Genomic DNA, 23,462 nt, shown 5'->3' with positions numbered 1-23,462 from the left:
GAAAGTAGTCCTTTAAAGTGAACCTGAACTGAGAAGGATATGGACTTTTCCTTTTGAAGTGTAACTGTCAGGCATAAATTCAATTCTTTATTTTTTTAATCTGGTAAACAAGTAATAATGGTACTAACCAGGTAATCCAAAAGTTAAAATCACTATTACTTTTCTTGTTGATAAATGACCATTCCCTAGTTTACCTAACTCTTATTTGGTACACAAAAAGGAAAATAGCAGGGCACGCTCAGTTGTCCTTTTTTGCTTCTCCACTTCCCCTCAGACTTAACTAATGCAGCCTGATTGGCTGAAGCCTCTTTCCCTCCCGTTTTTCCCTCCCAAACCTCTGTTCATCTCTGATTGGCCAATATTTCTCAAGCTGAGACAATGTGATTTCTATAGTGAAGGCAGGAAATGCATACACAACCAGGCAGAGGAGAGTAGAGTAAGGGAGGAAATGACATCGGGACTGGCTTGAAAATAGCCACACTTAAAATGAGAAATTCTAAGAAGGATTTCCTTTTTTTTACTGTTGAAAAATCATTAAAATCAAAACGTGGACAGTGCAATACATATGTTATGTAAGTAGAGCAAGTATTTATCTACTTATATAGGTTTTTTTTTTCCTGAGACGGGATGGCTGACAGCTCCTCTTTGAAATAATACCAGTTGCCTGACTCTCCTGCTGATCCTGTGTCTCTAATACTTTTAGCCACAGCCCCTGAACAAGAATGCATATCAAGTGCTCTGAAGTCAGACTGGATTAGCTGCATGCTTGTTTCAGGTGTGCGATTCAGCCACTACAGCAGCCAAACAGATTTATTTATTGAATTTATAAAGAGCCAACATATTACGCAGATCAGCAGGACTGCCAGGCAACTGGTATTGTTTAAAAGGAAACATCCATATCCTCTCAAGGTGTGATTTGGTTTTAAAAAAAAAAAATAAAAATCTGTGCTTGCCTGCTGGTTTAGAAAACGGGGAACAGAGGCGCCAGCAGGGTAAAAGGAGGAAGCGGTGGACTTACCTCCATAAAGCAGACACGAAAGACTGTCTGTATAATAGTAATCACATTTATTATATAGTACCCCAAAAGTGCAATGCGTTTCGCAGGCCACGCCCGCCTCATCAGGCAATAAACGTGGGGACAAACAGAATTTCAGCAGTAGTAGCGCCTCAGTGGCCTGAGGCGCTACTCCTGCTACTGCTGAAATTCTGTTTGTCCCCATGTTTATTGCCTGATGAGGCGGGCGTGGCCTGCGAAACGCATTGCACTTTTGGGGTACTATATAATAAATGTTATTACTATTACACAGACAGTCTTTCGTGTCTGCTTTATGGAGGTAAGTCCACCACTTCCTCCAATCAAATTTTAAAGGTTTTATCCACTTTTACCCTGCTGGCGCCTCTGTTCCCCGTTTGCTGTACCGTGTCCACCCCTGGTGGAGGGGTGATCTACCCCTTTTCTGATCTACAGAGAGCGACTTCTTAATCCTGAGTGAGGACAGGTCTAATCTCCTCACCTGCCTATACAGTGGTTGCCTTGGAGGTAACCCACGTTTGTGAGTATACTCTTCTCACTAATTATCTTTACTAATTTTATGCTGAACATACTACACTATATTGGGCTGTCATTTTCTCTAACCTTGCCTGCTGGTTTAGTTGACACATTTTGTAATTTTAAAAGCATCCTGCCTTATTGCTGTAATAAGCATCAATATGAAAGACAAAGACTTCCTCAATATTCCTTGCTTTAAACATTATTTAAAGTGTACATATGCATTTGCGCTTGTCTGTTTAATCCTGCAGGGTAGCTAGCGTCAAAGTACATTATTGAAGAAGGGATTATCACAGAAAGCACTTTTTCATTATAGTGTCAGTGCAGTATAAATGCTTTTAATGGCCATATGAGGGTTGACATAATGCAAGTATACTGCACTACTGACCATGACATTGAACATATTTATAGATAAGTACACTACCCCTTTAAAGTGCACCTGAGAGGAAGGAAGCAAAATGATTTTCACTTACCTGGGGCCTCTTTCAGCCCCCCATAATCTGTCAGCTCCCATGTTGTCTTTTCAGTCCCCTCTGTTGTGTCACTGTCAACCCCAGTAAGGTCTGCACCTTGGCTCAGTCAAGGACTACTGTACATGCGAGGTCCCGGCCGTATACCTCTCTGTGCTCCTGCGGGTGGGGGCGTTCTGCACATGCACAATTTGAAAGACTTGTAACTGTACCACGGTAATGCAATGGAAGAGGCACACAGCCTGGAAAAGCGCAAGCACAGAGGGCCCACAACCCAACTGGATCATGTACTTCACAGCAGCACAGCGGATCAGCCTGGGAGGACCATTGAGGCAGCTGACAAACTACAGGGGGCTGGAAAAATTAAAATTATTTTTGTTCCCATCTCAGGTTTAAAGAGGAACTGTAACGACAAAACGTCCCCTGGGGGGTACTCACCTTGGGTGGGGGAAGCCTCCGGATCCTAATGAGGCTTCCCACGCCGTCCTCCATCCCTCAGGGGTCTCGCTGCAGCCCTCCGTGCAGCGGTGACGTCAATATTTACCTTCCCGGCTCCTGCGCAGGCGCTCTGACGGCTGTTGGCTCCGAAGTAGGCGGAAATACCCAATCGCCGTCGGGTCTGCTCTACTGCGCAGACGCAAGTTTCCGGCGCCTGCGCAGTAGAGCGGACCCGACGGAGATCGGGTATTTCCGTCTATTTCCGAGCCGAAAGCAGCCACAGCGCCCTCGCTGGAGCCAGCAAAGGTAAATATTGAAGCTACAGTCGGGTCTGTCGCCGGCTGTTCGGAGGGCTGCAGCGAGACCCCCGTGGGACAGAGGACGGCGTGGGAAGCCTCATTAGGATCCGGAGGCTTCCCCCACCCGAGGTGAGTACCCCCCAGGGGAGGTTTTTAAAGTTACAGAGTCTCTTTAACTTACATCTAGTTTATAAGTACAGGCTTCAGCAGGAAACAGAAAAAAGTAATCACAATTTGTTTGTACATACAAAGATTGCCTATCAAACTAGCAAGCAGAGCTCCAAACATCAGCATTCTATTTGTAATATTTCACATTTTCCTAATAAGGACAACAATGTTATTTTTTATTGTGCTGAACCTAATAAAACAAATGAAGAGCAAAATAAACATTCATTTATTTTTAGTCAGAATGCTTAACTATATTTCAATTTTGGATATGGAAAAAAAGGTTAGAACCTCTTGTTTTGAGAGATTTGTCCCTCACTCCCTGCTCAGAGAGGGAGTTTAAGTAAATCTATTCATCCATGACATCCAATGAAAAGTACTTTGAAGTATGGAGAAAATGAAAACCCTTTATCAGTATTTTTTTCTTGTTTATTCCTCTCTCAATATCACCATGGGCTCACATTAGACCCATATCATCTTGGTGCACCAGGGGAATTTAGGGGGTCCTACCCAACAGGCATTCGAACAACAATAACATGGCAAGTGTTCTATCCTTTTCAAACCCTATCCAAAATAAATAATGCATTTAAGTCAGAGTTCTGCTTAAGCTCTTTGAAGTGAACCTGAAGTGAGAGGGATACGGAGGTTGACATTTTCCTTTAATTTTAAACAATACCAGTGGTCTGGCTGTCCTGCTGATCCTGTGCCTCTTGCAGTCATAGCCTGAACAAGTATGCAGATCAGATGTTTCTAACAAGGTTAGCTGCATGCTTGTTTCAGGTGTTTGATTCAGACCACACACTAAAGCCAGCAAGATCAGCAGGACACTAGACAACTCCTTGACCAATTTCAGCCAAACTTGGTATACAGATCCCTTACTACCTGCGATGTTTTGGGGAAAGCACACCTGGGCGGAACCACAACAGCCAATCAGATTTCGCTTATTTATGTCAATGGCAAAAAATTTAGAAGGCTGCCATTCTCACAGTAATAAAGCTGGAGTCCCCAAACTTGGCACAGTTGGTCACTTGGTGACTAAGGTTAAATTGACAAAAAGTGGGCGGAGCATAAAACAGCCAACCACATTTCAGCAATTCATTTTAGATTAGAAAATGTAAATTACAGCCATTCTTACACTGTTGATCACAGTGTTCTCAAACTTGGCACAGTTGGTCACAGGGTGACTGGGAACAATATTCAGGAAAGTGGGTGGATCCTACAAAAGCCAATCAAAAAATTCACCTATTAATTTTCAAGGGGAATATTTAGACTGCTGCCATTCCTACACTGCTACAGTTCCGGGTCTTCAGCTAGTACAAAATAAATATGGCAGCCTCTATATTCCTCTCACTTCAGGTTTCCTTTAGGATCGTTGTTTAAAGTGCACCTCTGGTGACCATTAAAAACTTCGTGATCCTAATGGGAACTAGTAACAATGGGGGGCAAATTGCAGTTGCTGCAAGTGTCACCTAAGCCCTGTATCAGCTGGGCTCCGGTGCGTGGCCTTGCCCCGTGGTAGAAAAGGCTCCTGTATCTCCAGTGGCTGGTACAGGGCTCCAGTGACACAGAAACTGCAATTTACTGCACCTTTATAACTCGTCAGCATTACAGGATGGAGTCTTTTTTAAAAAGTCACCAGAGGTGCGCTTCAAGATTTTACAACTTAGGTTGATAATGGGGCATTACCTAATAACAACCTTTATTGCACACAAACAATTTTCTTATATTCTGAATTGCCTACATGGTTGAAAGTACTGGAAATACCCTGTGTAGCATATTAAATGATAATCCTTAGTGATTGTGATCAGGATTAGGATCCTAACAAGATGCTCTGTCTTCCTTGGGTATACGAATCTTCCTACAGAGCTGTTTTGTCTTTAAAGTCCCCAGAACTGTGTAAAGGAAACCAACCTAAAGGGGCCGGCTGCCCGCGGATAACGCCATTTCGGGATCGTTCCTCCCAATCCAGAACTTCCTTGTATATGAGTTCTGCAAAATAAGACATCTGTTTAGTCCACTAAGAATCAATCTTTTCTACTTTTCTAGTTTTCATTACCTTTAGTTTCACAATGCGATGTAATTTTGTATTTACGACTGTTCAGTTGCACAGCTGACCTCTTGACAAGGACATATGATGGCTTACACTGGCACCATCACATTGTAGTGATCAACATTTAAGATTTAATTTGAAAAATAATATTACCACAGCCCAGTAATGATTTATTTCAGTTGCATGATTGTTGATTGTAGCACCAAGTCAGTTTGGCACAGGGTATCGGGAAACAACATACAAAGTTTTTAGGGTCATTTGAGACAACCCTTCCCCGATACAGCTACCCGACTTTCATCTAACTTCAAGACTGCTCCAACTTTAACCTAGGATACATATTTAAAGGACAACTATAGCAAGAGGGCTATGGAGGCTGCCATATGCCTTTACTTTAAGGCAATACCAGTTACCTAGCTGTCCTGCTGATCCTCTGCCTCAATTCCTTTTAGCCATAGACCCTGAACAAGCACACAGCAGATCAGGCATTTCTGACTATTTTTTGATCTAACAAGATTTCTTTCTGGTGTTATTCACTACTGCAGCCAAATAAATCAGCAGGACGACCAGGCAACTGGTATTATTTAAAAGGTAATAAATATGTCAGCTTATATAGCCCTTTTGCTACAGTTGTCCTTTAAGACTTGCCCTGCCTATAATCTATAAAGACCTGTATGGTGGGAGGCGCCGAAATGTAAGATGTATAAGAATATCTGAGGTGGTTAGCTGGGTCGTCCTATCTTAAGTGGAGACCACTCAGAATAAATAGAACAAAAACTTTATTAAGCATTAGGACAATGCGTTTCATGGCTGATAGCCGCTTCTTCAGGTCAACAGAGTGCCGGTACCCGCATCTGATGGGGCGCCTTAGATGCATCTAAGGAGCCCCTGGCTCCATCAAATGCTGGTACCAGCCCTCTATTGTAAGGCAGGGCTTCTCTGCCCCCACAGCACTCTGGGTAGGGACTGAACTCGCTGTGGCAATTTGCCTTAAGCTTCGCCAAAAAGACTGGGCACGGAAAGCGAATGCATCGACCTGATGAAGCGGCTATTAGCTGTGAAATGCGTTGTCCTAGTGCTTAATTAAGTTTGTATACAGCGTTGTCTCCATTAAAAAGTAGGCCAAACAATCTTTATTTATTTTTGCCACCAACGTCAATCTCAGATATTGTTATACATTCTACATCGGGTGCCTCCCACCAGAGTTTTTTCCAGTCAGCCACCTATTTGGGTTTTATTGTACATTTATTCTTATACAATAATTTTTGGGAGCAGCGACCAACGTGATCTTCACAACGCAGAGTGGGGACAGTTGTTCCCTACAGGCACAGAGAGTGGTTGCTTAACCAGCAACCCTGACTTGTGAGTACCTTTTTACACATTATTTCCTTTCAAAAACTCTGATGTACTACACCATATTGGGCTCCCGGTGCCCTTGTGCTTCCTTCCCTTCTCTCTTATATGATCCTCACATAACTAATCTGTAACCTTTTCCCTATCTGACCTGCACCCTGTAAATGATGCACAACCCTAAGCTATTCCAATTATTAAATCTATTTTAGTTACATACATCACCTAGCCTAACACTTATCTAGAGGGTGTGTGTGTGTGTGTGTGTGTGTGTGTGTGTGTGTGTGTGTGTGTGTGTGTGTGTGTGTGTGTGTGTGTGTGTGTGTGTGTGTGTGTGTGTGTGTGTGTGTGTACATATATACGTACATACATACAGACAGACAGACAGAGTCTTATAGTGAGATTAAAGCTTACAAACTTTGGCTGCATAAAGGTAAAGTGTAAACTGATTGGAGAATGAAAAAGGAAAAAGGAAAGAGAGGCCAACGTGAGCATGGGCTGACAGCATCTGGAAAAGCAAATGAACAGTGAGACCCATTTGTCCTGTATGGTGGTTGTTTATTGGCTTTAAGTGTCCATGCTTGTCTTTATTGGGGTTATTATAGTGGGTTGATCCTTACTTATGCCCTATGTTGAGTACAAATGCAAAAAAAATAAAAAAAATAATCAATTACAATTTTTGGTGTGCACATAGGATGAGAAATCACACTTTTTGTGCATCTATGCCTGAAGAGGAGACCACATACTTCTTCAAAGGCTGCTATAACAATCTACTCAAACAAAAAATTCTCTTCCCTACTTTTTCAGCTTCTACAAACACTCCACTGCTGCATCTGCTTCAGTCTCTGTAGTCAGTTATTATCGACCAATGGTGTTTGGGAACTGATCTCTTGTTAGAGCTAGTCCACACTAGGTCCGGAAACGTATCCGTAGCTGCGTTTTTCAGACCTGATGAAAAACTGAGTCCCGGATACTAATGCTAAAAATAGCAGCCGTCCTCACCCAAAAAAAACGAAAAAAAAATGGATCCGTCTGCGTTTGCAGGGACCCATTTTCAAAACCTGAACAGAAGGTCCGGAATTGCTGCCTTTTTACGGACCACGGATACACGGATGGGTAGTGAAAAGCAATGAAAAAAAGCATCTCCATCTCCACAGGCAAAATAGCACCAAAAACTGATGAGAAAAACGGATAGCCTGAACTTTATTATTGGCCCAAAAAATCCTCCCACTACCTTCCTAATGATAGAGACGTTTTCTGTCCGTTTTTTTGGGTAAAAAACTGAACGGAAACTGATGCACTTTTTATGAAAACTGATCAGTTTGCGGTCTGGTGGTACTTCCCCTGATCCCGGACTGCAGCATCTGTCCTGCAACCGTGCCTAGTGTGGACCTAGCCTTACTGTACAGCTCTGCAAAGTCTATTCACAAAGAAATAATTGCTACTACTTGATTAAATGAACATAAACAAAAAGTGTTTTAACTACTTCTAGTTTTGATCTTGTCCCACAACAGTCACATCCCTCTGAAGTACTCAAATGAAACCAGTCAACGTGAATCAGCCTAGAAAAAAATAATTGCAGCCTTCATCCATCAATGTTTAAGGGATGCGGGGCAGCGTCCATCGTGTATTCTGAGACTAATGCTCCCCCATCACATTTTCAATCTACTCCCAGCACAGAAAAGGAAACAAAGTTAGCGCAACAGAATATGGTAGGCATCACTGGTAACTTCCTTTGCTGCTTGACTGGCTGTGCTGACCGTATGCTTCTAATACCTACTGAATTATTAACCCAAAAACAGAACACAGATCAAGCAAGTGCACTCCTTGCAATTTTGTGTCTCAGACAAAAATAATATTGAAAGGGTAATGACGCACTCAAAGCAACGTAGCCAACAGTCCTTGGAGTGCCCCAAACTGGATTGAGTAGACGTAAAGTGAAAAAAGCTGGCACCTCTTTAGTAAATTGTAGCAGTTTATTGAAATAGAACAATGCCAATGTTTAGGGACCTCAAAGGGTTCCTTTATGAAGATAATGATCTGGTGGCCATCAATGGTTAGGCACCTGCTGCAGTTTCACCATTAACACTACTGGTGTAACAGGCCTCCAGAGATAGATTTACCCCATCCATTGGAAGTCCGCAAGAGCATGATCTTAAACTGCACGCTTTGATAAAAGGGACCCTGCGAGGTTACAAAACATTGGCATTGTTCTATTTCAAGAAACAGCTACTAATTACTAAAGGAGGTACCAGCCTTTTTCTATTGATTCACAAAAACAAATTGATCAGCGCAACAGCCAGGCTACTGACATTTAAATATGCAGTAGTAATGTTGCAGCATCCATTTTCCTCTTACATCAGCAGATTAATACAGATGCAGTTAAGTAGTCAGTACATGGTGTCCCAAAGACAGCCTAGTCAGAAGTATTAGGAAGACCAAACATGTAAATATCCAATTTAAACAAAAGTAATAACTGCAATAACACCAGCACAGTTACAAGGCATACCTTTCCATTCCTCTATCGTGTGTTCTCGCTCATCCAATTGCTTGTCTGGAATCTTTGGCGGAGGCTATATGAAGGAAGAGGAGTAAAGAAGATTCACCATGAAGTAAAACAAATAATAAACAGATACTGCGGCCTCCAATGGTGTTAATCAATATAGTTAGTCAGGGGATCGCAGCAATATACGGGCCACTCAACCCTTGGATACAAAACAGCAATAAAACCACTGCGCTTCCGCACCTCCACTTGCAGTCCAGTTATGTTTGGCAGTCAAGCGGCCTGCAGGGAGAGATGCTGTGTGTGGACTGACTTAGTCTTGGGGCAGGCAGCAGTGGCCGGCAGGCAGAGATGCCGTGTGGGGACTGACTTAGTCTTGGGGCAGGCAGTCACATGGCGTGCAGGCAGAGATGCTGTATGTGGAGACTGACTTTGGGCAGGCAGTAGCCCTCCGGGATCCATGCCTCATTCATTTTGATAAAGGTGAGGTGCTGAACACTTTTTTGACCTGACTGCTGGTGGTATAATACAATGTGGTTACACAGGTGCAGTGAAAAGATATGCACTGACTTCTGCTAGAATACAATTGTGCAGTCACACAGGTACAGGGAAAAGGTATGCACTGACTGGTGGTGGTATTGTATGATACAAAGTGCAGTCACACAGAGGCAGTGAAAGGTATGCACTGAATGTGCTGGGCCTGGCACAGTACAGCAATTAGCAAGGGCCAGCTGCGACAGACAGGGCTGTATATGGAGTGTCAGTGGGTCAGTGGCACACGCACACACAAAAAAAAACCCACATCAGAAGAACATTAGCTCTCAAAAGAGCTGTTTTCCCTATCTCTCCAATGTCTCTCCCTTCTCTCACTAATACAGCAGCACACTGAGTGAGAACATGGCCGATGCTGCTGCCTTTTATAAGGGGGGGGGGGGGGGGGCTCCAGGAGGGAGTGCAGCCTAATTGGCTGCCATGCGTCTGCTGACTGTGGTGTAGAGGGTCAAAGTTTAGCCCAATGATGTAGTATAGGGGGCAGGTCAAACTCGCTAAGTGTTCACGGTTCACCACGAACTCGAACCAGCTAAGTTTGCGCAAACAAGTTCTCAGGTGAACCGTTCGGGCCATCTCTAATGGTAACCAATTTTAGGAGCCTTGAGAACATTCACAGACTAAATCTCTGCGGCAGCTGCAGTCTTATCCATGGAGAATATAGCGGATCCTGTATGGACTAGGAGCCAGTGGAGCAGCACCCCGTAGGTAAGTAATGACGCTCGCCCCAATCTCTACTTCTCCAATGGCACAATCCATTACAAACCACCCACATGAAGAAGCTCATTTAAAAATGTTGGTGCTCAGTTTCTTTTAACGTACAGTCATAAATGGGGGTGTAGATCAATTGTAAAAAGAGACAGCCTCGTAAGGGTCATTCTGGCAGTGGTGGAATAAAAAAGCAAAGCAATTAAAAAAAGAAAAAGAAAAAAAAAGTGGATTCTGGGTTCATTTTTGTGCGATCAATATCTAAGGACAGATCTGCGTTATTACAAATCCATATTTATGATAGGCTCTATTTAAATATAAAATGTTTGATTGCACTACAATGTAAACCACTTAAAGGACAATCGAGGTGACATGTGACATGATAAGATAGACACGTTCATGTACAGTGCCAAGCACACAACAAATGACTAGGCTGTGCTACTTTTTTCTTGCTCTGCCTAAAAGAGTTAAACATCAGGTATGCAAGTGACAGTTTCTGTCCGAGTTAGGACTGGGTCAGACTATAGCATAAAGGCCCATACACACGTCGGATTTCCGCGGACGACGGGTCGTTTGAACGTCCTGTCGTTCGCCCGCTAAATCGGGCGTGTGTACAGACTGTCGTTCGCTTGATAAGGGTGAGTTTGAGCGATCCGCCGGGCGGATAAGTAATTACAGCCATAAAACACTTTCCTGTCAGTAAATTGCTTCTGAGAGCAGGAAAGAGATAAAAAGCGTTAACAATTCAAAGATTTAAGCTCTGGCATACTGCAATTAAGTTGTCACTGAGCAGAGAATGAAACCGTAAAAAAAAACAAAAAACCTTAAAAACTAGGATTTAAATATAAAATAAAAAAACTGAGATATCTAAAAAAAAAAAAAAGTCATTTTTAGGAGAAGAAGGATAGATACAATTGTTTATAATATCACTTTATTTTCACCTCGGATGTGTGAAACAGCTAAGGAGATTTAAAAAGTTACAGTATATTTACACAATCAAATATGTGATTAAATATGTGATTAAACTAGGAGAGGAAAATACTTACTGCTTCAGCTTCTAGTGCGTCGTACCAAACGTTGATGTAAGGGTGCTGCAAAGCCTCATCAACTGAGATTCTCTTGGAGGCATCAATAACCAGCATCTTGGATAGCAGATCTCTGGCTTGACTGGCTGCAAAAGGAGTACATTTGCTTGGTTTATGTCCTGTAACCACACAACCATCCCAAATGCTATCCATGGATTTTTTTATTGATTCCCCCCAATCATGCCTGGAGGAGAACTCCCAGCAGCAGCAGAACATCTTTGTGCACCAGACAGTGAAGTATACCCAGGTGACAACCTGCCGTCCAGTTGGACAGCAGTGTCACCTGATGCAGAATTGGATTGGAAGCCAACAAATGACTGCTTGCTGGCTTCTACAGTATGTGGATGGGTGGTGCCAGCCCTGTAATTCTAAATGTGGGCCACTGATATTTAAAGGTGCAGTGGGCCGCATCTATAAGTTATACATTTTGTGTTTGGGGGCCAGTGAAAAAGCGTTGGGGGGCCGCATAGTGCCCACGGGCCTTAGTCTGAGGACCACTGGTCTATAATCTAGACATGGAAAAAGTGTCAAGAGAAAGAAGGAACATTTTCTCACCTTTCAACTTGTTATGCTCAGAGTCTGCAGGAAAAAGCACGTCTGGAAAGAGTTTGTCGAAGCTGTATCCTGCATATTTGGGTCTGTTCTCCACATATGTCCTCACTGTTGGCTGCAGCTTCTTCATGAATTCTGGACAGGGGGTCCCCAGCTGCTCAATTACCTTGTTCCACTGGTCAATATCTGAGTCTGGAGCTCAGGAAAATGTATGCAGGAGTAATATACAAATACACATAACAGCATGCAGGTTGACAGTGTGTATACTGGAGTCCATCTTGATGAATAAAACCAACAGCTCACAATCCCTGCATCAAGTACTTGAAGTTATTTCATCTGAAAAGCTTGTTTCAGTTTTAAGTGGATACCAGTGGTCTGAACAAGGATTAAGAATTTTGTTACGGAGGGTATATTAAGCCCTTAGAAGAATCATATGAATTTTTGAGAGGTATCACTTTTAAGACCCCAAAAGTCTCATGACAATTATCAGTTAAACTGATGCTAAGTCAGGAGTGGAAAAATCATTATGGAAGAAGCCAGTCTGTCTATTCCAAAAACACAAAATTGTAATTATACTTATAACCAAGAAAGCATCATTGGTTTGGCACCGCACCAGCTTCATTATTAAAGAGAACCCGAGCCGGAAGAAAAATAGAAAATAAACAAACACACACACCTCCGAGTTCAATGATCTGCTCCTCACTGTGCTCCATTTGTCCATCAGGAAGATTTTTATCTCTCAAAAAAATGCTCTCACGCCGCTGCAGCCTCTCAGCTCTCTGCTTCTCATCAGAGAGCACAGAACGGCGGGGAAGGGGGTGTTCCTTAAGAGGGGGGGGGGGTGTTACGATGGAGCGCTTTTCTCCCCTTCCCCATTAAAGTACTAAAAAGCTAGGGAGAGAAAGGGGTGGGGCAGGGAGCAGTGCCAAGAGGACACAAAAGGCCTGTCATGGAACAGGGAACATGCCTCTGTATCCCATTTGTCTCCCTAAAATACACCTCGGGTACACTTTAAGGCTCATGGTCTACCTGGTTCCTGAGATTTGTCCACCCTGCATTAAGTGAGAAACAGCTGCATAGGTCTGTAAAACTTAAATTACTTTTATTATATTTATTCCAAGCTACTTTCAATAGTCTTGAGGTGTAAGTAAATATCAATCAATCAAAGGGTTGCTGCAGAGCACAGGTATCAAACTCCAGCCCTTGAGGGCCATATCCATACCAGTGTTTCGGATGGTCTAAGAAATGGAGAAATGTGTTCTGCTTATTGAACCACACCTTTCCTGATTCAGACCCATCACTTAATGTGAGCTGTGCCAAAAACGTGGGAGGACCTCGGCTTTTGAGGACTGGAGTTCAACATCCCTGCTGTAGAGAGTTGAGCCAGAAACTCAGGTAAAGAGTTGGAGTGGTCAATGAAATGCAATTAATTGGGAGTTGATGTAGAATTATGTAAATTCTTTATGTAAATTTATGAAATTTGAAAATGGACCAATCAAATTCCACCTTGGCATGATTAGTTTTCTCAATGTTCACACTACATACATTTATGTACTACATTTACATAATCTTGCATCAACTCAGAATTATTTGCATCTCATTGGATAACCCCGGTATAGCGATCTCACTTGTAGAGCGCCTTAGAGACAAAAGCACGGATGGCAATAGATATGTTCAGAACACGATCAAATTACCAATTCTAACAGAGTACAGCACTTTGTGGTGTCTATAAGTAACCTGGATTATACTAAGGCCCCATGTACATGACTATTTTAACGCTCAGCAATCACATTTGGGATATATTTGCACTTTGAGTCTCAGCTGTTCAGCCACCCATTGCTTGTTCAAAGCATTTTGGAACTAAATACAACAGAACAGTACAGGCAGCAATCGGAAAAATGCAACATATGCCAGTACAACTGTTAGTACATTAAGATAAATTGTTCAGTGAAAATATTCAAGGCCTTCATTTGAAATGCATTCAACATGCTTCCCAATTTTATTCAAACACACACAAAACAGTAAAGCAGCTCAAAAACTGAGTTTTACACACCTGAGGTGTGTCTGTTGCACTCTGTGTTGTAGCACCTACTTTCAACAAAATAGGTTAAGCCATACTCCCAACTACTTAGCAGCCTGTTTCCTTTCCAGAGGGAAACAGAGATTCTGGCATTGGAGTAAGGTAGGATTTGCAGCAGTGGTGCAATTTAAATAAAAACTGCAGGCGTCTGATTCAGGGAATCTGCAAATGTACAATACAGTATATTTGCCACAGACGGCCAGGATCTATTAGCCAACTATACATGGGAATTTATAATACCAATTGCATGGGCCTTACCTGTAGTGAGTGAGGGCATCTACTTTTCCTACACAGTGGTCAGCTGTGACTATATCTCTATGGCTGGGATCACTGAGCATAGGAAGGGAACACAGAGTACCACAAAGTGATTTGAAGGAAACCTTAAGTGTGATGGATATAGAGAATGACATATGTATTTCCTTTTAAACAATACCAGTTGCCTGGTGCCCTGATGATCTCATGTATCAGTGTCTGAATCACCCACCTGAAACAAGCATGCAACAAATCCAATTGAACGCGAGTCAAACATCTGATCTGCATGCTTGTTCGGGGTCTATGGCCAAAGGATTAGCAGGAAACCAGGCAATGTGCATTGTTTAAAAGGAAAAGAACATGGCAGACTCCATATCCCTTACATCAATTGTCCTTCAAAGAAGCTCCATAAGAGCATGGCCAAGCGTGGAACATTTTATTTTATTTTTTATAAGAGCATGGCCAAGCGTGGAACATATATTTTCATAAGAGCATGACCAAGCGTGGAACATATCATTTCATAAGAGCAAGGCCAAGCTTGGAACATATTTTCTTCAGAGCATGGCCAATCGTGGAGAATGTCTTTTCATAAGAGCATGGCCAAGCGTGGAACATAGATTTTTGTAAAAGCATGGCCAAGTGAGGAGCAGATCTTTTCATAAGAGCATGGCCAAAACATGGAACATATATTTGCATAAGAGCATGGCCAAACGTGGAACATATATTTGCATAAGAGCATGGCCAAACATGGAACTTATATTTGCATAAGAGCATGGCGAAGCGTGGAGCATGTCTTTTCATAAGAGCATGGCCAAGCTTGAAGCATGTCTTTTCATAAGAGCATGGCCAAGCTTGGAGCATGTCTTTTCATAAGAGCATGGCCAAGCTTGGAGCATGTCTTTTCATAAGAGCATGGCCAAGCTTGGAACATATTTTGTCATAAGAGCATGGCCAAGCGCGGAGCATATCTTTTCATAAGAGCATGGCCAAGCGCGGAGCATATCTTTTCATAAGAGCATGGCCAAGCGCGGAGCATATCTTTTCAAAAGCGCATGGCCAAGCGTGGAGCATATCTTTTCATAAGCGCATGGCCAAGCGTGGAGCATATCTTTTCATAAGAGCATGGCCAAGCATGGAGCATATATTTTCATAAGAGCATGGCCAAGCATGGAGCATATATTTTCATAAGAGCATGGCCAAGCATGGAGCATATATTTTCATAAGAGCATGGCCAAGCATGGAGCATATCTGGCCAAGCATGGAGCATGGCCAAGCGTGGAGCATATGTTTTCATAAGAGCATGGCCAAGCATGGAGCATATATTTTCATAAGAGCATGGCCAAGCATGGAGCATATATTTTCATAAGAGCATGGCCAAGCATGGAGCATATCTGGCCAAGCATGGAGCATATCTGGCCAAGCATGGAGCATATCTGGCCAAGCATGGAGCATATCTGGCCAAGCATGGAGCATATCTGGCCAAGCATGGAGCATATCTGGCCAAGCATGGAGCATATCTGGCCAAGCATGGAGCATATCTGGCCAAGCATGGAGCATATCTGGCCAAGCATGGAGCATATCTGGCCAAGCATGGAGCATATCTGGCCAAGCATGGAGCATATCTGGCCAAGCATATCTTTTCATAAGAGCATGGCCAAGCGTGGAGCATATCTTTTCATAAGAGCATGGCCAAGCGTGGAGCATATCTTTTCATAAGAGCATGGCTAAGTGTGGACCATATTTCTCTCAAACTGCAAATATCTTGTGCTATTTGAAAAGCGACTTAAATTTTGACGCAACTGTAAAAGCATGTAAAAGGGATAGAAATCACAGAAATGTAATTCTCTTGATAAAATGCAGCATGCTGTACCTCTGAACCACAACTTTAGCTTTTTTTTTTTTTTTGCATCATAAAGATAAGGCACCAAGACTTTACCACTAAAGTGGCCAAAGCTGCGCAAGCATTAGTACAGAACTTCAACATCATTTTGGGATACCTTATGTTGGAATGCTGAACAAAATATGGACACTATTGTCCCGCACTGTTCTTCAAGCTGCAAGGGGCCCCTTATCCCTCTTCCTTTCTCAGATACAAAATAACATAGCCGAGAAAGAGGTTTGTACAGCATTTAGTCTGAAACCCGACGCTGAAAAAGTTCCTCAATGGATCGTCACAGGTGACAATTTCTGAATGTGTGCATTAAAAAGTAGCGGTTGACTTAAAGGACAATTGAAGCGAGAGAGATATGGAGGCTGCCATATTTATTTTCTTTAACCACTTCTCTACCACGGGGTTTTTCACCTAAAAACCACAGCAATTTTCACATTTAAGGGAGGCAAGGGTTAATGGGCTTAATGGGGGTATAATTTATTTAAAAAAAACCTCACTGATGCTGATCAGTCACTAATGCTGTGTTAGTTATCTGAGATCCTCTCACGAGTGATCTCAGTAACTGTAACAGCATAGTGACTGATACAATGTTTACACACATTCTGCATGAATAAGCACTGTCATTGGCTTTGTGAACACATGTTCACATCAGCCAATCACAGACCAGCGGGTGCCCGATGCGTATGCACGTCCGCGTGCACGCGGACGCGATCGCGCACAGCAGGAAAATAAACAGGAGTTGCCTATCTACGCCCCTGTGACTCAGGTGAATTTTAAAGGGGCGTAGATAAGCGTGGCAGAGGTTGTTAAGTGGTTAAGCAATACCAGTTGTCTGGCTATCCTGCTGATCCTCTACCTCTAATACTCTTAGCTATAGCCCCTAAACAAGCATGCAGCAGATCAGGTGTCTCTGACATTATTGTCAGATCTGACAAGATTTAAATTTGGCAGCCTCCATATTCTTTTCACTTCAGTTCTTTAAATTACACCAATAAGGGTTTATAAGGGATTATAAGGAATTATCATTTGATAATCTGAGCCTTTTAAAACCACTTTTAATTAACACCTTAACAGGTTTAATGAAAAGGTTTTTGTTTTTATTTTTGCCTAGTGGCACATTTCCTATTTTACAGGTCAAGAAGGGCCTATTAGCCCCATTCTCTCATTTGTTTTTGCACTACCTGTTTCACTTCTTTCAAAACTGAAAGGATGAGAATATACACACACTAGAGTTTAATTCTTCAAAGCAATAGTGTACAGACGCAACAATAAAGCTAAGCAAAATGTTTGTGCAATATATCTTTAAAAGTTAAATCTGAGTTAGACTTTCTAATATGCTGTTATAGATTAGCCACATTAGATTGAGGTTTTTTTTTTAAGGGAATCTAAAGTGAGAGGAGTACAGAGGTTGCCAATTGCCATCTTTATTTTCTAATGCTCTGCCTCTAATACAATATGTCACTGGCCCAGAATGAGCCTGCAGATCAGATGCTTTGACTGTTGTCGGAGTCCACTGGCTACATACTTGCTGCAGGTGTGAGACTCAAAAGCAACAAAAGTCTAAAAGCTTAGCATGACAGCCAGACAACTAGCATTGTTTAAAAGGGAAGGAAGAGCCAGTGTCCATATTCCTCATACTTCAGGTTCCCTTTAAGGGCCGCGGCTTTTACGATTCACCCTGGCTCTATGCTGTGCACCGCTATAGTGTTCGGCTGCATGCTGCAGAAATTCCCTGTCCTTCTTGCCTACTGGGAAACGCTGCAGATTTGTGCCAAATTCGGCACTAGTGGAAATGGGCCCTAAGTGCTTGTAAGAGGCACTTCCTTTCATCATCTCCTGGGGGCCTCATCAGTGTGCCTCTGCAGTGAGCTCTCCAGGCTGCCTGTTCTTTCATTTCACACCAATGAAAATAAGGTAGAAAACAGCTGACTGCAGGGCTTTCTGAATACATTGAATATTACCCTATTAAGCTCGATGGCTAAGATTACTGCTTCCATACTAGCTGCTGTCTGGGAGGCACATATTGAATAGCTCAAAACATTTTTTTGCCATTGGAGAAAGTAGTCTGGAATTTGTTTGGGCAGCAATGAAATAAAAAAGGTACCGCCAACCAACCCAGCACTGAAGGCGATCGCAAATTTAAAAACTGCAAACCAAATAAGGAACTAGGCGGTTACAACATTCACTTGCAACTTATATTTTCTTATGCTATAAGCTGGTTCATGCGACACCTGAGTGAGGTATACCAATCAACATGCCTTTACAGAAGCAATACTACATCAACGTCCATTTACACATTGCTAAGTCAAAAGCAACTCTGCATTCTTCTAAGACAATTAATAAAACCTGCCCACTTCCCAATTACAGCAAAAAGTAGGTTTTAGCAAATCTGGGAAAAGGTGGCCACACACGTTACAATTAAAAGATTTAATATTCCTGGTTTTGATTAAAAAAATAGTTGTAGGGAAAAATTAAAGGTTTAAAAAAACTCCAGCAAGAAAATTCTACATTTTTTTCGCCCTTTTTCTCTCATTAGGAAAAAGTGTAACAAATGCGTGTGATACATTAGTCAGAAGTATTCTAATTTACAATCAAGCAGAAAAATTGATCGTAGTGGATCGTGTACTCGTTAAGTGATCTGCCTCTGACGCAGGAGACCAGGGTTCAAATCTTCAGTAAGCCAGCAACTATTCAGTAAGGAGACCTTGGGCAAGACTCCCTAACACTGCTATTGCCAACGGAGCGTGCCCTAGCGGCTGCAGCTCTGGCGCTTTGAGTTCACCAGGAAAAAAGGCGTGATATAAATGTTCTGTGCCCATGTCTTGTAATTCTCAAATAAAACAATTTGAAATATTGTAGGCTGTGTGGCGGTTAATTTGCATATATTCAGCAGTGTTGCTCTGGGAGACATCTCAAGCTCACTCCAACCTGAATTATCACAAATTCTTTCTGTTTTAGGAAAGTAAACTTTTGTTTTTCTTAACATCTTAGTAAGGGGGCTTTTAGGACCATTGTAGTCCCTTACACACTTCAATGAGTTCTGGGTCACCACGAGCTTGCTGGTTAGTCTGGCCCCCTTTAGGGAGGCATACATTATTCAATTTGTGATAGATCAGGCAGACTATCAATATTTTGATATCAATTTTATTTTTTTGTATCTGCCCTACCACCTTTAGCAGAAATCTGATCTAATATTCATGCCACTGCAAGCTTTGTATTGCACGATGCAGTACTAAATAAAAAAGAACTATACTCACACGCCACTGCCTCCCCAGGCCCCTTCACAGCCACACAATGCTCACCCAAACAATGAGCAGTCCTGACAACACCCAGCCAAAATTTTTACCAAAATACCAGTCAGAGATTCCCTAATATTCTCTTTTTGAAGAGGTTGAAATAAAGCATTGTGCAGTGCATGCATGGAAGTACAGCACAGTTATCTTCTTGACCATGATTTAGATGTTTTCATCTTTGGATCTCTTCAGTTGTGTATGAAAAAGTCAACATGGAAATTCAGACAAAAAAAATTCTGTTGACCTCTCAATTGGGAGATTTACTTCCACTTCCTATTGTACAAGCACAAAATGTATTGGCGCTTAGCATGATTTGCAATATTAAAATCATAATAGGATGAGGAAAATGACACTGCAGAAAATTTGCAACTCCTTATCCTAACATACTGCGCACAAAATACTATCTACCCCGATCAACTGGTGCCATCTTCATCACTCTGCCCTCAAATATCTGACATGTACTCTGCTTAAATATCTTTTTTCCTTCACGTTGGTAAAGTTTGCTGCTAACAGGTTTTAACTGCTGTCTGTGTCTCAGGTAATTACATTTTCCGCCAATTCCTGTACTAGAGACAATACAGGAAATTGGAGGACATCTCTCTAATGGAAGAAGAAATTCAACCTTTACCAAAGCATCAAACTTAGGCACATTACCAAAGCAAGTCTTTCCCCAGAGAGATTACTCCAAACTCCTGATGCAGTGACAACTGTAAGACTTTGAAATCCATTTCACTTTTGATCTTCAATTATCACATCTGGAAGTAAGAGAAAATCTCCAAAACCAAATCTCAAGCAACCCAACCAGCGGCCTTAAAGAGACTCCGTAACAAAAATTGCATCCTGTTCTTTATCATCCTACAAGTTCCAAAAGCTATTCTAATGTGTTCTGGCTTACTGCAGCACTTTGTACTGTCACAGTCTCTGTAATAAATCAATGTATCTTTCCCTTGTCAGACTTGTCAGCCTGTGTCTGGAAGGCTGCCAAGTTCTTCAGTGTTGTGGTTCTGCTATGCACTCCCCCCTCAGGGGGGAAAGAAACACACAAATGATCTCTTGAGATTCAAAAGGAAGGCTGTATACAGCCTGCTTGTGTATGGATGTATTTTCTATGTGTGGACATGCTGTACATCAACCTACTTCCTGTTTTGGTGGCCATTTTGTTTGTTTATAAACAAACTTTTTAAAACTGTTTTTAACCACTTTTAATGCGGCGGGGAGCGGCGAAATTGTGACAGAGGGGAATAGGAGATGTCCCCTAACGCACTGGTATGTTTACTTTTGTGCGATTTTAACAATACAGATTCTCTTTAAAGAAACTCTGAAGCCAAATAAAATCAATGCTTTTAACTTTGATTAATGTTAGGCACTATAGCTAGTGCTAAAACGCAGCATCTCCACAGCAAAACGAGGGGTTTATACCCCCAAATCCCCAGTGCAAAATCCAGGACTTTCTTGGTTGTGGATTTTGCTGCCCATGGAGGCAGAGCTTTGAGCTGCAGCTCTGCCTCCATTTGCATCAATATGCCCGCGGATCTCCGCCTCTCCCTGCCCCTCTCAGTGAAAGAAGATTGAGAGGGGCGGGGAGAACCGGTGATCCGCGAGCATATTGACGCTGCAGCTCAAAGCTCTGCCTCAATCAGGAAGCCCCCCCCCCCATTTTGCACAGGGGATTTGGGGGTGTATAAACCCCTCGTTTTGCTGCGGGATGCGGCATTTTAGCACTAGCTATAGTGCTTAATATTAAGTTAAAAGCATTGATTTTATTTGGCTTCAGAGTCTCTTTAACCCTTACCTAGGCTATAATAAAAACGTCATGGGTGGGGCAATACAAATCTTGTGGCAGCAATGGTGCATATTTTATCAGATCAGCTGTCTATATGAGACTAGAACTAAGCAGAGATCTGATTCAATATAGAGTATTGCAAGGTGGCAGACAATGATCAGTTAGCACATCTATTACTGCATACCTACTTTAAAGATGCCCTTAATGGCAATTTTTAGCGAGCACACATTTTTTGATAATATTCAGATTTAAAGCAAAGATTTAATCGATACACACCACTAAAGAACCCAACTTGCTATCATATCTAAACCAGTTATGATCTTATCTATTAAAAAATCCACAATGCAGAAAGACCATTTCTCTAAGGAAACTATCAAAAATATGATAGTTCTGGATCGATTGGGCTTATCACCTTCTCTGTTTTCATACAATATGATTGGAATAATCTGATAAAAAATATGATTGTTCACTAAAAATTGTACTGTTAATGAGCACCTTAAGTGTAATCTCACTTGTAATGGTCACTTGTAACGTGACAGTCATGTCTAGGAGAACTTTAGATATGTACTGTACAGATGTACTGCTTAATTCTGCACAACTGGACTCACACAGGCCACTGCTGGCATCCAAGCACATTGTTTATTGCCGGCATACAATGTGTCCTGCACTGAGATGAATGGCAGTGTTCATCTCAAAGAGTTTAATGACAATTGCCCAAGCAATGCGATCAACTGAATTTTCGGAGATGGTGCATGCAGCTTCTAGCTTTGGTTGCGTTCACGGCTCCATAGCCCTCGGCAGGGGTTCTCAAACTGGGTGCCGCGGCACCTTTCAGGGGTGCCTCGGCATACAGCCCCATCCTTTATGCAATACCATCAGGTAATGCAACCGCACATTGATATATAATTTGGCTGCATTACCTGCTAGTTAACCTTTAGTCCCTGCAACCCTGAAAGTGAACATGAAAGGAATCGCAGTGTCTAATAAGCATCACTAGCTACTTGGAGTGAGTCGTTGCCTGCTAAGGGTCATAATGGCATTTCTGTTTTTGCCGAGGGGTGCCTTGAAAACATTTCAAAGCCATCAAGGGTGCCCTCACCCAAAAAAGTTTGGTAACCACTGCCCTAAGGGCTTTAAAAGCGTCACAATGATAAATCAATGCAGACTGCTTTTGTATACAGTTGCAGAAAAGCGTTTGGCTGTGGCGAAGCGAGACGCCGGCATTCGGCCATGTGAACCACTTTATAGTTATTCCTGCTTACATCCATCCTACAGAATGAGACCTCCCTATCTGTAATCTTTAGACTGTGATTACTTCAGTAAGAGAAGAAGAAGATGCTAGTTTAATACACACTACAGTGACAGCTCTGAATGCTCTGATCCTATGCCTCTGCTTCCAGTCATTCTGAAGTAAACTAAGTCAGAGCGTTATAGCATATAAGGACTGCTTTTGTACTGTGGATGAAGTGGGAATGCACCCCTATCTGGGCATGGTATAGTCCTCCACAGAAACCTCCACAGTGAAAACAGGGCTCTGCTGTGATCAGTCACTTGTGGCATTTTCTACACGAAAGCTATAAAAAAGAAAAAAAAAAAAAAAAATGTATAAAAGAATTTGCATTGCTATTTGCTATGAGTTTATAGAACTAAATGTGAGTTATAAAAATTATAGTTTGTTTTGGTAGTGGATTTTAAATGTCTTAATATTGAACATATTACTTAAAAAAGGTACATTTTATAAAAGTAAATAAAACTCAACTGGAGTTTCTCTTAAACATTTGTTTGCTTACTTCCTCAGGGCTTCAAAGCTTTAATAAAGCTCACATATTGGCTAAGGCTTGCATTACATGACTAATTTATACATATTTGGGCAGGACCTTCGAGTTCTTAAAGCATACCCGAGACAAAAAAATAGTTACCTGGGGTTTCCTTCTGCCCCCTTTAGGCTGTGGGCCTCCCTCGCCATCCTCTGGGGATGCTCCAATCCTCGGGTGGCCAGCCCAGACTATACCCTCAGTCACCCCCAGTCACACCATACTGCGCATGCGTGGCCGCTGGTGTGCCTCCATTGCAATCCCATCGCCGGTTCTACTGATGGGAGTGCAGCCTGACCGTATATGTGCAGTACAGCCCAGGAGGATGGAGAGGGAGCCCATGGCCTAAAGGAAGCTCCAGGTGAGTCTAAATACTTTTAACATTTTTGTTTCAGGTTTCCTTAAAAGGACTTACCTGAGGGTTCTTCTAACCCCTAGACGTGTTCCGAGTCCCTCGCCGCAGGTCCAGGTGGTCCCCAGTGTCCTGCTGGCCACCCACAAAGCTTTCCAACCTATCGGGAGGTGCATACTGTGCCTGTACAGGCAACGGGTCGGCGAGCTCTGCGGGTGTCCAGCAGGACACCGGGGACCGGAGCTGCGGCGAGGGACTCAGAAGACTTCTAGGGGATGAAAG

At 42.4% G+C, this 23,462-nt stretch overlaps 1 protein-coding gene across 3 annotated transcripts in view; it reads right to left on the bottom strand.

The window, feature by feature from the left end:
- The window catches only part of MAPK8 (mitogen-activated protein kinase 8), a 72,375-nt gene that overhangs the window by 5,363 nt on the left and 43,550 nt on the right, over nucleotides 1–23,462 (bottom strand). For all 3 annotated transcript variants that reach the window (XM_068255543.1, XM_068255542.1, XM_068255544.1), the window contains exons 8-11: nucleotides 11,719–11,901; nucleotides 11,125–11,249; nucleotides 8,828–8,891; nucleotides 4,833–4,910 (exon numbers count right to left, since the gene is read on the bottom strand). In XM_068255543.1, coding sequence (XP_068111644.1) covers nucleotides 4,833–4,910; nucleotides 8,828–8,891; nucleotides 11,125–11,249; nucleotides 11,719–11,901 — 450 coding nt within the window. The remainder of the gene's footprint in view (nucleotides 1–4,832; nucleotides 4,911–8,827; nucleotides 8,892–11,124; nucleotides 11,250–11,718; nucleotides 11,902–23,462) is intronic.

Source organism: Hyperolius riggenbachi, chromosome 10 (genome assembly GCF_040937935.1).
Source record: "Hyperolius riggenbachi isolate aHypRig1 chromosome 10, aHypRig1.pri, whole genome shotgun sequence".
NCBI lineage: Eukaryota > Metazoa > Chordata > Amphibia > Anura > Hyperoliidae > Hyperolius > Hyperolius riggenbachi.
Note: the sequence above shows the minus strand (reverse complement) of the source record. Positions and strands in the feature narration are given on the sequence as shown.